Consider the following 18,127-nt stretch of genomic DNA (forward strand, 5'->3'; position numbering starts at 1 on the left):
TGTGCAATTCAGTTATGAAACTTAACCACTTCTAAGCTTAAAATAGTAATTTTTCATCACTTTATTCTTTATGTGTTAAAAAAAACAACAACAACCCAAATGAACCGTTTGATCTAACCAGATTCCGTTAAAAACAAAAATAAATCTGTGGTTGTTGGCAACTGTGAAGCCATGATTGACATAGCTGAGACCAACATAACCAAAATAAATAATCATAGAAATTAACTCATTTTTCCTTTTTTTAAAATGATTTGTGGCTTATTATAATTTTGTTATACTGCACAGAAGACAGTTTGGAGTTCTCTCTGTTTCTTCCCACGGTTGTGCTTTTCATAGAGGTGCAGGACTTTATGTTGCAGTAAAACATGAGCCCAGAGTGAGCTAATGTTTAACAATGTGTTGTATTTTAAAAGCTTATTATATTATCCGTGGTGCAAAATCTTCAGCTTAAAAATAACTAGTAACTAAAAGTGTCAAATAAATGTTGTGGAGAAGAAAGCACAATATTTCCCTCTGAAATGTAGTGGAGTGGAAAGCAGCATAAAATGGAAAAACTCAATACGTTTCAAGTACATGAAAACTGTACTTAATTACAGTACTTGAGTAAATGTACACCGTCGTCCATAATTTTGTTTTCAGGCACATTCCTCTTTTTGTTTCTATTTCTTAGATTAGATTCGATTCCTTTATCGTCACTGTATACACGGAGTATACACAAGGAGATTCAGATGCGCTTACGGAAAGGATAATACAAATGATAAAATAAACAGTAAAAATATAAAATAAAGAGTAAAAATAGTGAAACACTGGTTATTGTGCATTGATGATTATTGCACATTATTTTACAGAGTTGTTCATTTATACACATCAGTAATCACTCTTGACCAGGTGCATACTGAGTCCTAGTTACCCAATGGTGAAACAAATTCTGACTTTGGGATCTGACCGAAGAGTGGGACACCCTGTCCACTGGCACCATCAACAAGCTGGTGGACAGTATGTCATGATGTCTTAACGCACTGATGCGTGTCAGGGGTGGCCATACTCAATATCAGGGACATTTGAAAGAGTGATATTGGACATACTAATGCATTGAGTCCCATCGAATATGTGTTTCCTGTTACATGACCAAGGCTGAAAATCTGAAACAAAACCCGTAATCCTATTGTTCAGTACTCCCAATTTTGCTTAAGCCTGAATACATAGTTTGCAAAGGTTAATTGTGGTTACATTTTTACTGTGATATGTATGGTATGTATATTGTGATATCAATAAAGTTTTGAGAAGATACATACTTCATCTATCAAGAAGAAATCGCATCGTCACAATCATTCCATGAGAAGAGGTAGAAAAATATTTTTTTTCCAACTTTATGGGCAACAGTGTATTTAGTTACTTTCCATGGCTACTCAAACACGAAGAAATGTAAAGGTGGCTTCATTCATTCATTCATTCATTCATTCATTCATTCATTCATTCATTCAAGATTATGCTTAGTAGTCATTTGCCATCCATTTGGGACTCCATCGTTTCAGCTCAGATTGGTAAATGGATGATCATTCGTGACTTTTCCTTTGGTTTTGCATAAAATATCTCAACAACTTTGGATGGCTTGCCGTGAAACTTGTCATAAACTTTCCTGATCCCCTCAGAATACTTTGGATCATGATCAAATACCTGTAACTCTAATGTAACTCTCATCAGCCGCAGCTGTTGTGCTTATTGTTAATTAGCAAATGTTAGCGCGCTAAACTCAGAGATGATGAACACTGTAAACAAAATGCCATGTTGTCATTGTGAACATGTTAGTAAGGTGCCATCGGCGGTCCGTTCAAAGCATCGCTGTGCCTGACGCAGCTGCTAGCATGGCTGCAGACTCTCAGTCTTTCATGTCTTTTTTTTAAAAATCAATAAATTCAGCCAGTGTCAGAAATCAGCTGCACAAATATAATCCATCATTTAATTCTTCACAGCCCCTCTGTCAGTTTCTAAAGATGGATTCAGCGAGAGCCGAGTGTGTCCTGTCAACACGCGAACATGCTCGCTCATCAAACAACATCAGCTGACTAATCTGTGTACTCTCATCTGGAATGAGTCAAATAGAGGATTCCTAATGAAATATGAAACCGTAATTTCTATTTAACTGTAATTACGGCGCGCATTAATCAGCGCGGTGGAAATGTGCCTTGTGCTGAAAGACAGGAAGCAGAGTGAGCAGAGAGACAGAAACCTTCTGGCCCTCTTTATGAAGGAAAAGCAAGTGAATTCATCCATGTGAGTAAATGATAATCACCTCGGATGAAAGTACAGTCACTGTCCAATCACTATTTTGATGATTAACCTATTCAACTAACTATGCTAATTTTTTATATTACTTTTTTCAGATAACAATACAAATCTTCACTGTGTGCCTGTGTTGCCTCTGCTCATTTTGCCCTTTTCTTTTTAATGAGAGCATTTTATTACTGGTCACATAGACGACAGAGGCACACCTGGATCCTGAGTGTTCAACAATGCCACAGCAGCCTTGCTTTTCAGTTGGATTCATCTGTGTATCTTTCTTTTTTATTATCACTATCTCATCTTCTTTTTTTTTTTTTTGCACACTGCTTCTCTTAATCCTCCTCTTCCTCCCCGTCTATCTTTGCCATTAACCTTCTCTTGCCTTTTGTCTCGCTCCCTCTCCCTCTCCCTCTCTCTGTCCTCCAACCTGGCCTCGCTGTTTTGTCAGCGTGCTCTTTTCACTGACAGTTATCACGGCACGGCTGCTTTGTATTCTCAGGGAGACGACAGTGTGTTTACCTAGCGCAAATCCTCGACCTCTTCATAACTACGGCCGACCTTGGCGGTGCACGGGCCGACTCACCCTGGCATCAAGCTGGCGTGAGCGCTGACAGGCCCATCGAGGGCTCGAGGCCCCCGCTCTTTATCGATTCTGAGCAGGCAGTGGCACGGACAGTCCCGCTTGCCACTGTGACCTGCACTCTTTATCAAGCCCTCTGTGGCCCAAGAGACTGGACCAGTGCTCGAAATGCAATGGAGTGCTTAATAATCAAGTTCCTCATTCGTGCGAACATGCACACACACATTACAAGAGCCTTGTAGTCATCTGGACACACACACATACAAGCACAACCGTCTACACACAATACAGGTATGTAGCAATGCAAACATGGCTCTCTAATTCCATCCCGCCCACAACACACACACACCACACTTTACTCATTTTGTTTGCTTAAGCTTTGCCCGGAGTCTGCTCTGATTTACTGTGCATATTGTTAATGCTACTTCGCAGGGGCTGCCCTCCTGTCGCCAAAACAAACAGCGTGGTGCCCTCCCTCTCAAATAGGGAGCGACTGGATCTATCGATCCACACAAGAACCACACGCAGCCGGAGAGAATTAATCCTCGCTCTCCCGATGAGCCGGGCTGAGTCAAAACTAAGAAGGACACACTGCAAAGAAACTAGGACATGAAAAAAGTTCCCTCTTCCCTCGCTTTGCTCAACCTCACACCCAGCTCAAAGGCAGAACACACTGTAAACAAACTCATGAGCTTGTGTGTGTGTGTGGAAATATAGATGTATGCATGCGTGGGGTAAAGAGGAACGGGAGATTCTGGGAGGCCCCATAGACATGCAATGCCGTGCAATCTAATGTACTGTATAGATGAAGTAAGAGACAGATGAGATGAGACCGCCAAAGCCAGAGAGACAACTGCTTTGAGACAGACAGATGTGAGAGACAGAGAGGTGGAAAAACTTTCAGCGGAAACGAGAGACGCACCGTCAAGTTTTTCTCAACACCAGAACGACGCTGGACCACACTGAGAGAAAGTGAAGAAGTGCTTCTCGCAGCCTGTCCTAGATTCTGAAGAGCACGTTTACTCCCCATTACTCTCCCTCCCTCTCCCTCTTTTACTTCCCCTATCAGATCAGCAATGTCTCCCTGTGGAGGGGCCAGTTTCTTCCAATGTGTGTGTGCCGGCACACCCTCTGAAACGTATGGCTCTTTGAGCATGCCTTATGAAACCGGAAAAATCGGGCGCTCCGGTTGTTTACAGTGGCACAATGTGACAGTATTCCCTGCGCTCTCCTGAGGTCTGCCAAGCGATGGTCGACCAGAAACCCTCCAGAGGGATGTTCTCAATGGAAGAGCCAATTAAGGGTTTGTAAGAGCGCAATTAAAAACCCAGCCCTGAAGAGCATGAAGGATCAGTGCACATGTACAGAAACACAGACGCAGAAATAGCCAAGAACAAGGCTGCATGTGCTCACCCGAAATGACTAAAGGAAGCTACTGAATGTACTGAACTGGTGTTTCTTGAATTCATCTGAGGTGAATTATAAGGAGGATTAAAGGCCCAAACTACACATTCAGAGCGTCGTATCCTCGGCTGAAACACTGTCATTCTCACTTATAGGTTTAATTACGGAGATTTGTTGGACTGAAGAGGTTTTATTCAATGTCTGCCTTTAATATTAATGCTTCCAAGGATACACTAACTGTGCAATACTAGACATACTGCTAGCAGGAGTCATATTTACATACTTTGTGGTATTTGTAAGGTTTAATGCTAAAAGGGATTTCCACTAGATTGAACTCAAGTATATACTCTCATTTGTACACCATTTACTTTATTCAAAGGCAGTTTTCATCATTGCCAAACTTTCAATGTAAAAACAGCTAAACTTATGTTATTCATCTCTAAATATCCATGTTTTTTTTTTTTTTCATTGTTTACCTCACGGCTTTGATTTTCTGACAAGCTAGCTCAGCATTGCATGAAAAGATTTTTAAGCTCCTGACAGACAATTTGTCCTTGAATGCATCATCAAGGAGAGCGTGGAAATGGTCCCTGCTGCTCTGAAGTGCAACAACAACAAAACTTTGACAAGAAAATTAAGGCAACTAAATGTTTATTTTCCATGAATTACCTTCCACATGCTGGTTTCCAGACGCCGTATGCTGATTTTTTTTATACTGGGCAACAATGAACTGCAACTGAGGCCTTGTTGAAAGGTGAAAAATGAGTTTAAAACCTTAAGGTAGAAAACTGTAGGAACAATGTAAATCTGTTGCAGTTTGACATAAATCAGCTTTTACCTGCAAACCACTGGTGCTTTTAATATTTTAATGAGCCAAATGTGTATATATATACTTAAAAAAAATAAAAAATCTTGTCAGGCACCTTTTCTGAGTACATAATTTCTTTGTATAATTTTCCTGGCGATGAACACAACCCTGACACACTTGGAAGACATAAGCCCTTGTGATCGTCTTCTTGTATTTCTGTAAGTGAACACAGCAGAAAAAGCAACGATCAAGAGGGTAAATTCAAGACCAGACTTGTTCCATTTATCCCTCTTGCCAATACAATCACAGGTAACACAAAATACCAGCCGGTTGTGCTGGCTGTACTGGTGGACTTCAAGTGCATGTTTGTTGTAATTGCGTGCTTTCGAAAATGAGCCAAGCCCAACAACCTGAAATTGCAAACAAGCAGTACAAAGGATTGATTTCTTTTTTTTCTACCTAAGGAAACCTGCTTCCATCAAAAAACAAACAAACACACAAACAGCCATCTCCCTGGTAATTTGTAGGACCACAGCTGAGCTCTGCGCTCTGAGTTAGCATCTAGCCTGGTACAAAGAAAAAACAAAAAAAAAAGCTGAAAGTGAACCAATGCTAGTGAAGACAGGCGATAAAAAAAGCTAATCACTAAGTCAGAGTGTGTGCGCTTAAACTGTTAATCCTTACTGTTGAAAACTGAATAGACGGCACTGTCAAAACCTTCTGGTATGATGTTTTTAAGAGCTGAGAGACATAATTTCATGCAGACATGCCGAGCATTGAGTGGCTTTGTGCAAAGGAGTTGATTTTCCTTTTACTGACAGGCAGCGGTGTTTTGTGTTTTTTTCTTTTTTATTGCTGTGCTGCCTTTAATTTGTTGACTTTCACCAAATGTGCCACACTGGGGGTGAAGGTGAAACAGGCAGCTTGTGTCAGTGGCGTTCCAATCTTACCCTGAAAATCTGGTGTCAATTTAATTGCTGGTAGGTTGCGAACTCCATCTGAGAGCATTCTAGTGAAGGGAACAGGTTTTGTGCTTTAATAAGGCATAACAGACTGACATATAGGAAGCGATATTGTCAATAACAACTTAGAAAGAGTTCCTGTACTATAAAAGATGCAGCAATATCACATTTTATGTGATTCAGTGTCATAAAGACATAAGTAAGTGGCCAAGAGAGACAGACAACCAGAAAGAGAAAAGACGCATGTGGTGCGATCAAAAAGTTCTACAACTGTTTGTGGTGCATGTGCATGGCGCACATCATGGTCACGTACATGCAACATGTGCAAGCAGTCAGTATCATGAGTCAGGAGACCATGTGACACTGCACTATCAACCTGTGTCGAGGGGCCCAACTGCAAGTTCTCCATGGAGCTCAAGAGAAGAAACAACAGTTTTTACAATGGAGGTGCCCACATTTTCCAAGAGTGGACAGCTCAAGTAAGCACATGCTTGTCGTTCTCTTCAACATTCATGTGGTTTTGCACCAGAAAACAATCCTGTAGCTTCAGACAGTCGAGGCAGAGTTCTCCTGTTACATCCTGAGGTATCTGAGAGGAAACACAGTCTGAACTGTGGCATGTCACAGTTCCAGTACAGTGATTATCTCTGGGTTTGTTCACCACAAAAACACAATCTTTGCTCCACACCTGCACTAGATTTGGCAACGTGTGACTTCTTTCTCTTTACCTAAATGAATATAAAGCTGAAGAGCTGCTTTTTTAAGACAGTTGAGGAGATTCAGCACCCATTCCAGATGGTGCTCAACAAGTTTACAAGAAGGGACTTCCAGGGAGCGTTAGGAGTGATGCAGGAGCACTGGGAACAGTATATCGCTGCACAAGGAGAATGCTTCAGCAGTGATGGTTTTTGATGTTTTAGGCACAATCACACAACTTTTTGATCACACCAAAAGTTCCAGGACTGGTGTAGCAAAAGATATATTTCAAACCCAAACTACAAACTATGAGTTTTTCCTTTCAGACCATCAACCAGCACATCTACAAAGAGATCCTGTGGCGTTTGCTTCATTCAGTGCGCGAGAAGAGGCGAGAGTTGTGGCAGGACAAGTCGTGGCTGCTTCACCATGACAACACGCCTCCTCACAATGTCCTGAGCATCCAACGGTTCCTGGCTGAGAAGAACATCACCGTGCTGGAGCAACCTCCTTACTCAACACACCTGGCTCTGTGGGATTTCTTCCTCTTCCCCAAGCTGAAGGGGGTCATCAAGGGGACCCGATTTGAAGACGTGGACGACATCAAGATGGCTGTGACGACGGAGCAGCGGAGGATCCCGGAAGAATCCTTCCAATCCTTCCATGGCAGAGAAGGCTGAGTAAGTGCGCTAGACTCCAGGGGGATTACTTGGAAGGGGAAAAGTTGTAGTGTGCAGTTTGGATTTGAACTATATCTTTTTTGACACCAGTTCTGGAACTTTTCTGACACACCTCGTATATTTAATTTATAGTGATGATTATTGTGTAGATTCTTATGTTTTTAAAATTAAGTCACACCCTTGCATGTATGTATTAATGTAGATTTGGTCGAAGAACTCTGAGATTAGAGGATTATATAACCTGCACCAGCTCCCCATCATTATCATGATTATCACATTTAGGAGAAGCCTTAGTTAAGAACTTCCACTCTGCCACACTTAATGCTCTCACTTTGATTTAACAATATAGCAAACACATGTCAATCTTTTAATATAAATAGCTTATAACACCAACAGGTTTTTAAATTTGCATATGAATGTATTATTCTTCTATAGAAACAGGCTCCACAGGGAACAGATGTAAGTGTTGTATAACTTTACTAAACTGTGTGTTCACTTTTTTGCCTCAACTCGCTCTGCTTTTTCACTTGATAAACTGCGAGACAGTCACAGAAGAAGGGAGTGCTGACTATAGGGAGAGAGAGCGAGGCGGAATAACAGAAAGACAATAAGGATGGTGGAATGGTTGTCATCAGTCAGAGTCGTCCCTCAGCTCTGTCCTGTGTCTACTCAGTGTCTGCTCATGACATCCGTGTGGGAGAAACTAATCTGTCGTCCATGAGAGGACCCTGGCCTTGATACCAGATCAGCTGAAGTGAAACACATCAGGCTGCTGACACGCCAGCGTTTCTCCCTGGGAAAAAAAATGAAGCCATCACTCACCGACACGAGCCAGCAAAATTACAAACGCACAACCTTCTTCAGAAATGTCTTTCATCTTTCCAGTGCTTTCTTTTTTCCCTGTGCGTGTCTGCCTCTGCTGCTGAAAGATGCAGATGATAAAACGCCGGGACAAACATCTAATTTAAACCTTTTTTTTGTGTGTGTGTGTGTGTGTGTGTGTGTGTGTGTGTTTGTGTTGCTACTGCTGCCTCATAAAACAGACTGAACTTTTAACTCATTCACATTTTGTAAAGGTCAGCGGTTGAATGTAACCAAATACATTTAATCAAACAATGTACTTAAGTACAAATTTGAGGTACTTTTCTTTTTCTTCTTTTTCTACTTTTACTCCAGTAAATCTCAGAAGAAATATTATACTTTTTTCCTTCACTTCATCTTTCTGGTAGCTTCAGTTACTTAACAAAGTAAGATTTTTGCACACAAAACACATGAGGAACCAACAGAAGCATTAAATTATTAAATTGCTTTTTTTTTATACATGCCCAACAGATTACACAAATACAGCTGAAATAATTAGTTGTGTGACAGAAAATCTATGAACTATTTTGATTACTATTAAGGGCACTCATGATGGCATTTTTCACTATTTTCAGAATTTTCAATACACAAACAACCAATTGATTACCAGAGAAAATAAACAGCAGATTAATCAATAGTAACAAATAATCATTAAATGCACACAAAAAAAGCTTCACCTCAACAAACTACAACAGTTAAATCCTGCTTTTTCATCATGCATGAATAACAACTTAATACATGAAACTTGATCCATGATTACTTTCAATATTTTAAGTACATTTTTGCGATAATACTTAAGTACTGTTACTTAAATAACATTTTTTGATGTTGGACTTTTGTTTGCAAAAGAATACTTTTACAGTGTAGTATTAGAAGTTTACTTAAGTAAATGATGTGACTAATTCCTCCAACACAGATATTGATTAAATCAGGCAGTTTCATGGTAATACAGCTTTGCAAAAATGATCATTTTCCTGCAGTGGGCTGGCCTATAGCTGCAAGGAGTGTGACTAATGATAGACAGGTAGACGGTTTTAATCCTGGCTACAGTGGGAGGTTGAATTTCAGCTGTATGCCGATTACAGCTGGCTGGTTAATTGATTAAAAATGAAAACCCACCCCCAAACAGCAAGTATCTACTGAAAGCTTAGCAGCTGTTAAGTATGCACGGCAGGCATGCTTTGGATTTCTCACCATGCTGACGCGGTGTGCATGGGGCTGTGGTGGGAGTGATGCTTGGCATTTTAAAGAGGTAGAGGATGGTGTAATTGTTTTAGTCTTTCCAAAATTTAAAGAATAAAAGCAAAAGTGAAAGGAACGGCTTTAAAGATGTGTACATCTGCACCGACACAAGCTGCAATCGCTACAGTGAGCTTATCACCGAGCTTCAGTTACTCTCAAAGGAGCACGCTATTAACTAATTACCTTAGATTGTCAGGTTTGATGTTAAAACTGTGCTCACGGCAAGGGTACACTCACTTTAATCCAGTGTGAGCTCAGTCAGGCTTTGTCTATCAGGTTCCCCATATAGGCAAATCTACATGAAGCCCCCAAAAAATAGACATTTTCTGGGTCAGAGTTGAGGAAAACGTGAGCAGCTCTGTCCAGCTTTTTGTTGGATTCGGGGCAACTTTCCGCATCAGCAACCACAACAAAACTCATTATCCAAGACAGCATTACATTCATGAAAACACATTCGTTAGGCCACATCCAAAGTGTGTTTTTTTTTCTCTTGGTGAACTTAAACACAATGTTGGAAAATCTGAGGTAGCAGCCAAACGGGGTTATGTTAGCACGAGATAACCATCTGTTCCTACATTACTCCTTATACAGGACTAATTAGCACTGAACTGGAAAGCAATTATGTTTATTTCTTGCTATCTTAAACACAGATTAACAACCTGTGAAGCCAGGAACATGTTATATTTTTATCACGTATAGCATGTAGCATTCACATACATATTTGAGAGGCATTTAAATCTCCAACGCCCTTAGTGCTACTGAGTTTGAGTGAGGCATCAAGCCACCGAGGTGCACTGTGCAGGATGGAGAATATGCAAAAACCAATTGCCTTGTGTAAACCACCAAGTAATATTAAATGTGTATCAATGCATTAATAATAAATGAAGACCTACTGTTCTCTTACTGAGAAAAGAGAGAAGTGACGGAGAGAAAAAGGAAAAGCCTCGGTTTAGACTGTCAGTTGCTTAAATTGTCTGTTTTGTTTCAAGGATGTACGAACACATGACTATAGATAAAATTATGCAAACGATCAAATGTTTGGCTTTGTATTCAGGCATGTGGGATGCGATAAGGAGGGAAAACGGCTACAACAGCTGCAAGACTAATCACTGAGTGTACATGACAAGAGAGGTCTTTAAATCACCACAGATCTTAAGTAATTAACTCATCGCTATCATTAAGCCATGATCACTGATATGAAACCAGTCAGTATGTTCTGTAAAAGCTCATTGTAAATGCTTGGCTAAATCATATACTCGTGATGTATCTCTCATAATAAAGACAGATAGAGATCTTAATATGAGGGACAATGTGACACATAAAAAAAAGAGAAAAGTTGGGGAGAGGTTGGGGAGAGTTGCTAACCTACCTCAAAAATCCATCTATCCTCTGTATTGACAGGGGATTAATTCTCCTTATCTGCACGTCACAGATGAGACTTCCAGCTGCGTGTCAATAACATCTGCTGCATCTCTGAACATAATCCAAATTGTCAAATGTCAGGTATATCTGATGGCTATGATGCTCAAATCCACAAACATGGTGACATTTTGCCCGAGCAGGAGGAGACGAAGACGAAGATCTCAGACAACATGGCAGAGTGGGCTTTTTTATTGAGTAGCGGGGAAGCGACATCAGTGTGACAGCGAGACAGCAAGCGAGAGAAAATAGTCTTTCAAAGTTCATGCATTGACTTCAAATGAGAAAACAAAAAGGACATTGCTGGCTGTAGGGTAGAAAAGCTGCAAATTCACTTGAAAGCAGCGCCGTCGTGGAGCTTAATCTGTCTAAAAGGAGGACGTTTTTAGTTTGCATAGGCAATCTGTACACATATTTTACTTCTATTTTGTTGTATTTCTTACATATGAAAATGCCTGCACACTGCATCATCAGTAATGAGTCGTGTTAAGGAATTAAAAATTGAAATTCTGTGCATCCAGTGTGGACGATGACTTGTTTGCTGACTGACTCGGAAAGTTTTGAGAGGATAGACTGCTGCAGCACAGTGTTGGGTTTTATATGTTTTGTATGTTGTATGTTTGTACCATAGACGGTATAAAAGAAGTCAACCTCATCCAATGATTTGTAAAATTACTTTTTGAGTCTTTGAGTTGGGCATTTTTGTTACTGCCATCTGGTTTTCTTGGAACCCATCCATCCATTATCTATACACCGCTTAATCCTCACTAGGGTCGCAGGGGGACTGGAGCCTATCCCAGCCGACTTAGGGTGAAGGCAGGGGACGTCCTGGACAGGTCACCAGTCTATCACAGGGCTACACTTAGAGACAGACAACCAAGCACACTCACATTCACACCTACAGACAATTTACAATCACCAATTAACCTCAACATGTTTTTGGACTGTGTGGGAGGAAGCCAGAGAACCCGGAGAGAACCCACGCTGCACGGGGAGAACATGCAAACTCCACGCAGCAAGATTCCGGTGCCCCCACCGGGACGCGAACCGGCGACCTTCTTGCTGCGAGGCAACAGTGCTAAGCAACTGCGCCACCCCACAGCCCTTTCTTGGAACCAGAATTGATTATATTTGGATGAGCGGGAAGAACTGGAGAGCGGTGAGAGCCGGATGTAACCAACTTGTCCTGTACGATAAATATGTTATAGGTATAAGCCTGCCATTGGCCGCTAACTGCCATTTGCATGTCGCCATTTTCTTCGCTACAGTAGCCAACAATCCCTGAGCAGGAACCCTACCACACTGAAAATTGTAAGATAATTTGGATCGCGTGGTCCTGCAGCTGCGCTAGTTTTTCTCTGTGAATTTCAACAAGACTTGAGGTTGCAGTTAAGACCAAAAACCCATTGGGGAAAATGTTTACTAAAGAAGTAAATCTAGTGAGAAGTAGGGTAATTTTTTTTTTTTTATAGACTTCTTTTTGAACCAATGGAGTCGCCCCCTGCAGAGAAAGCACAGGTTTAAGAAACTTCCACATCGGCTTCACTTCTCATGCAGCCTCCAGCTAGGCACTGCCAGCTTTCTTAAATTCAACCTTTACTTGAGGACTGAGGCGGATCAGTAAATGCCTTCAAGCCCTGAGCTATCTGCTTGTAAAACTACAATTACTTGCTTTCTATATCTACACATATAGTAGAGGAAAAGCGACATGCGGGCGGAAATAATGATAGCCCTGGGCTGAGTTACAAAGCTAGATATACAGCGATGCTACTTTTAATTAGGAAAGAAATGCAAATACTTTATAAATGTGTAATATGTACTGGGTTATTGACTACATTTTCACATAACTTGCCCGACAATTTTTAAACTGCGATCTGTTTTATAGTGACTCTCGCAGGTGAAGTCTAAGATATGCTCCGATCGATTGCAAGCCGCCTGATGCAAATAGTAAATCTTTATCGAGTGACGCACCATTCCCGTTGGGTGCTCATCATCTCAGAGGGACCTCGGTGTCCTTTGCCCCAGTGGCGGACATCAATAAACGCCACCACCGTGGTAGTAATCGCCTTATGATGACTTCTCGCTCGAAGAAAAGTTACCGTAAGTGTCGCCCCCCAGGAGATCAGCATGCATGAGAGATGGACAGTGGGAGGATGGCACATTGAAGAAACACCTAAACAAACAGGTGTACATTTCTACCCGCTGACAAAACTGGCGATCGCACACATCAGCCCGCCCCCACACACACCCACAAGTACACACACCAGCGCTCTCCAGATGGATGGCAAGTTTGATAATGGTTGAAATGAAGAATTGGATCACCGGAGTCCGTCCTCTTTTTCGACAGTTATGACTTAAAACTCCCTCAGAGAAGTGAATCAAATTGAAGTCTGGAGATGAACAATCAAGGTGCGTCAGAGCAGAGTAGCACACAGAGGCCACTCGCTACTCCATAGGTCTTGTTTTTTTCATCCAGCTGGTACGCTACAACTCAGTGAAACTGGTTTTGAGGATGAAGAAACAGTTTCACAGTCGGCGCTGACGTTTTTTTTTTTTCCTCAAAAATGTACACGGCTGAGCTTTTGATAAAAAGTACAAACACATCTTTGGAGTAAACCAGTTTTGATGTTGAAAAGAATCTTGTTTCACTGAACATCTGCAGAAAGTAAATGGAATTTTTAAGTTTTTTTTTTTTCCACATAAAATCACTCTTTCATTCACAAGGCTACGCTTTGAGGGAATGCAGAGCAGCAGTGGTGTTAATTACTTATCCAGCTAAAATGCAAAATTTAAACCAACTGCAACATGTACAAGTATCACGACAAATCAGAGCCGCTGATAATTTTATGGCACTGAGTGTAATGAAATCTGTCTCTATTAACACGGAAACTACAACCTCGGCTTCAAAATAAAGGGTCTAAATGTACGCTTGCTACACCATTTGCACTGAACAAGCTGATTTAACAGTTTTGGGAAAGAGACTTGTGAAAAAATACCCCCATATTTGTTGAAGGGATTTGAAAAGCTTGTACTACGCAGCTCATCCAGCACATCACCATCTGCCTGCTGGAGCCTATATAGGCTGCTTACATCCTACAACGCTGACTGACACGTTGCCAAAAGTGACTGCTGAACTCACTGCCTTTGCTTTTCAATTGGCGTAATTAACAGTGAAGGTAATCTGATGTCAGGCTTCTGGTGACAACCTCTAATGAAACACGTTGTGTCTGTTACTTCCTCCCACTAATAAGAAACAAGACAGACCTATTAAAGCTCAAGCCTTTGTTCTCTAATATCTTAGATGTGTGGCTGTCACTCCTCTTAAAGCTTTGAGTCTGCAGGTTTCCTCTGTGCCTGTCAGCGCTCGTTTAAAACCCTTCAGGAACATTTAAGCACCGGCTTCAAAGTGCGAGGAGAACAACTTGTGCCCGTGACAGCGCTGAAGAATAGACAGATAATAATAATCAGAAATAGGGAAGATGAGAGAGATCAAAAGAAAATCCCGGCGATAGCGTATATTAAGGCTAACCTCACGGCTCGCCGCAGCATGTGGCGTGTGAACGAAGTAGCGACAGACCACCCAGAGACACAGATAAACTCAGAAAGATGGGAGGCCACCGCAGCTTAGCCCCGGCGCTAACTCCAAAGCCCTAAAAAACAGCTTTTCCCCTCTGAGGCGCAGAGCAACACCATAAACAAACTTTAACTGCTGCATCTGTATCTGAGCCCTCTTTGCTGTGGTGTGGTGCCATCCCGCCTGTCTCCTCTCTAATATGGATACTTCCACTTTACATAAACAACTTGTCAATTAGCAGCCTGTTTGTACAAACATTCGCAGCGTTTAATTCACCAGGGGTGTGGCTGACTGAGACTGTGTGGTGCACTGACTCCGGCTAAAGGGAATAGCTGGGGGATGATGGATAAAGAGCTGGTGTTTGCGCTTCCTCGCGAGGCTGTAATTGAACTTTGTGCACGAAGTTGTGTATGTTTGTTTGCGGGGTTTTTTTGTGTGTGTGTGTAGGAGCGTGAATGATGGTGCGGGAGAGCTAAAATTAGTTATAAACTTCTGATCGGCTTTGTGGATTGGAAGTTCATTAACATGTCGGTTGCTTTGATCTACCGATAAAGTCGAGGAGGATGGGACCATAAACACTGAACTGACTGAGATAGACGTCCCTTAACTTTTGCAGGACAGAGAGAGAGATGAAAAGTTTTAGGAGACAAGAAAGACGAAGAACTGACAGACAGAAAGAGGGAATGGCTCGGGGTGAGGAGGACAATAACTAGCCTGAGGAGACGTGGAAAGCCAGTTAAGGTGGGATAACAGAAACATCCGGAGGCTGATGTAGCTGGAAAGAGACCATCTGTCTCTTCTTGTGTTGACTCACCATCAGTGGAGCAGCCGGTGGATCCGTCGCTGGAGCAGTAGCGCATCTCGATCCTCTGTCTCCCCACTTCCAGCAGGCTCGGATCCGGGATGCGAGCTTTGCAAGTGTAGCGGAAGCGTTGCTCATAGTGGCCGCCATTGTCGGAGATGTTGACGGGCGTCCAGGGAGTCCAGGGTGTAGTCTTCTTAAGGTCCGGGCACGGCAGAGTGTTGCATGACTGGTATTCCTGCAGGCCCAAAGACAAGAAACATTTCACCCAGAGCTTTATTACATGACAAGCACGTTTGCAGGCAGGTAGATTGGACACGTCCAGAGCAGGAAGAGACTATCACAAATCATTAAAGGAATAATTAGCGTGACAAGCTCAGACAGAAATTTCTGCTGTATTTCCCAAGCATAATAATAGACAGGACAATGTCTTTTGAAAATTCTCAGAAGTGATTCATATGAAATTAAACGGCTTATTTTACGAGGAAATAAACTGTCGTTTCGACACTTTCATCATTGTTCCTCCCTGAAAGCCCCTTGATTCCAGTTCTGGCTGTTTTATTACACTGTATGCCGCCGGATCCGATGCCACTCATTGTCCAAAAATGCGTCTCACAAACCAGCCAAGCCTGGTTTGCCTCGCACGGCACGCACCGACTACGGATAGATTCCCATTAGACCACTTGCTGAACATGGCAAGAGGCAAACAAGCCTAGCAGAAAAGGTCATTGATCAAGCTTAATTTATAACCAAGGGGAAAGGATGGAGAGAAAGAGGGGGAGAGAGAAGGAGCGGAGATGTCACGGACCTGGAGAAGCTGGCAGAAAAGAGGCAAAGATATAGAGGGAAAGGGAAAAGAAAACTCTTCTTCCCATCTGCATCTGGCTTTGGGGGCTGGGCAGTAAAAATGAGGAACGCAGCACTGAAGCACTAACAATATATCCGATAAGATATGAGAGTCATCCAGGAGTGCCATACATATACATATCCTCCCCAAGCCCCTCAGCCAATTTGGTCTTGTGGTCAAAAAATATCCCGCGTCTTCTGTGCTGCTGTATTTGATTATATGACTGGGTAATAAGCAGTCCAGGCCCTCCATTGTGCCCGGCTAAAAAAAAAAAAAAAAAGGAGGTGCTGGAAGTGATACATCTGAAGGTGAGATGGCTGCCATTTTCCTCAGCACTTGTTTATTTATGCTGAATAGGACTTGAGTGACTGCCAGACCTTGACAAAATAAGATAAGAGTTCCTTTCTGCACATCCGTCAGCCTGTCGCATGGGATCGGCTGACAGGTCAGCTGAGGAGAAGAGCTCTATACATTATACAGTACGCAGGCCGATTTTTCACCATCTCGCTGCCTTCTTTTATCCTCTCTCATGGTCTCACTTTGCATCCATCTATCTATCTTTATATTTCTTTCACCCCGTTTTTCACACATAACTCGCTTTGTGTCAGATCTCTCTCTCTCCGTCTCCCTATTTCTTTTTTTCCCCCCCTTCCATATCTCCGTTTCATCTCTCCCTGCCTCTCCCTATCCAACCTCGTTTCTATCTCCTCCTCTACTCACTGCTCCCTCTGCATCTCTTCCCCGGGGTACCAAGGTTAAAAACACAGGGAGGATTTAGATTCTGTTAGGGCCCTGTGATGAATGAGGGTGTCACCTCCACCGCACTTCCTGCCTCTCTCCATCTAGCGCAGTAATCATCTCCAGACATTAATATTTAACATTGTCACGCATCACAAGACCGGCCCACAATCTGTGATTATCAGCCAATAACAAAAAAAAAAAAAAGAAACGTCCACCTCACCGTCTCACCGATGCCTATGGCGACAGAGAAGCAACACATGGCATGAATGGAGGGGAAAGAAAAGGCAAACGATCTGTGGGTGTTTGTTGTGTGAGTTGTTGATGGTGGCCAAACACACTAAATATTTAATGAGGCTTGTCTGGTAAGCGTTTCTCCCTGTACTCTCTGAGGATTAGTGTCGATGCAGAGGGCTAAGGAGATAATTACTGGGTTTAAAGCTAAAACCTCATTCAAGGTCTCTGAAGGAATCCACAGCAACTGCATATGCCGCTTACAGCAAGGTGGTCAGTATATACCGCACGTAATAAAGATATCCCACTGAGTGAGCTGACATCAAACGATGCCCTTGTATGCGTGTCCAGACAGCGATTCTTTATATAATAATTTTTACTGTAGAGCCGGGCTCTTTAAATAAAAAGGTACTATATAAAACCTCCATAAAACCAAGGGGTCACAAGTTGATTAAAGGGATGAAAAAGTCTCTTCTGGCCTTTAGGAAAGCATTCAAACGAAACAATCTGAGAAGAATTTTATGGTCCGTTTATTGATCAAAACCCACATTCACATTAAGGACATCGCTTGTAATGCGGAATGACAGCTGGCTATGACTTCAGTTTAGAAGGTCACAAAACAAAAAGGTTCCCTCCTATCCTGGAGTTGTAGGGCATTTTTTGAAATTTAGGGTTGAGGAAACTGCTGACCTAGACAAAGAGGTGGCAACTTATTTGACTACAGGTTTCCTCAGTTGTTTTGGTACATTTCTCGAATCATCCTCGACATTCTCAAAACAATTTGTATGAATGGCAAAACACCTGAAAAAGGCAGTGACTTGCTCAAAATCCTTAGTTCATCTTTCAAAACTAAATCTCTGTGTCAATGAACATGTCAGTGCCATCAGAATGACAAGTCCCGGTGTCAATGTGTACGGATAATACAGTCAAGTTGTTTAGTCATGTTGTCAATACAACAGTGTACTCTGGAGGGATGTTCCGATGTAAACTATGGCTA

General features: G+C 42.1%; 1 protein-coding gene across 1 annotated transcript in view; it reads right to left on the bottom strand.

Moving 5' to 3' along the window:
• The window catches only part of sema5a (sema domain, seven thrombospondin repeats (type 1 and type 1-like), transmembrane domain (TM) and short cytoplasmic domain, (semaphorin) 5A), a 131,660-nt gene that overhangs the window by 14,852 nt on the left and 98,681 nt on the right, over positions 1–18,127 (bottom strand). Inside the window, exon 16 of the mRNA XM_008278500.1 lies at positions 15,324–15,549. Within this exon, the coding sequence (XP_008276722.1) occupies positions 15,324–15,549 (226 nt within the window). The remainder of the gene's footprint in view (positions 1–15,323; positions 15,550–18,127) is intronic.

Source organism: Stegastes partitus, unplaced genomic scaffold, assembly GCF_000690725.1.
Source record: "Stegastes partitus isolate 25-593 unplaced genomic scaffold, Stegastes_partitus-1.0.2 Scaffold125, whole genome shotgun sequence".
Taxonomy (NCBI): domain Eukaryota; kingdom Metazoa; phylum Chordata; class Actinopteri; family Pomacentridae; genus Stegastes; species Stegastes partitus.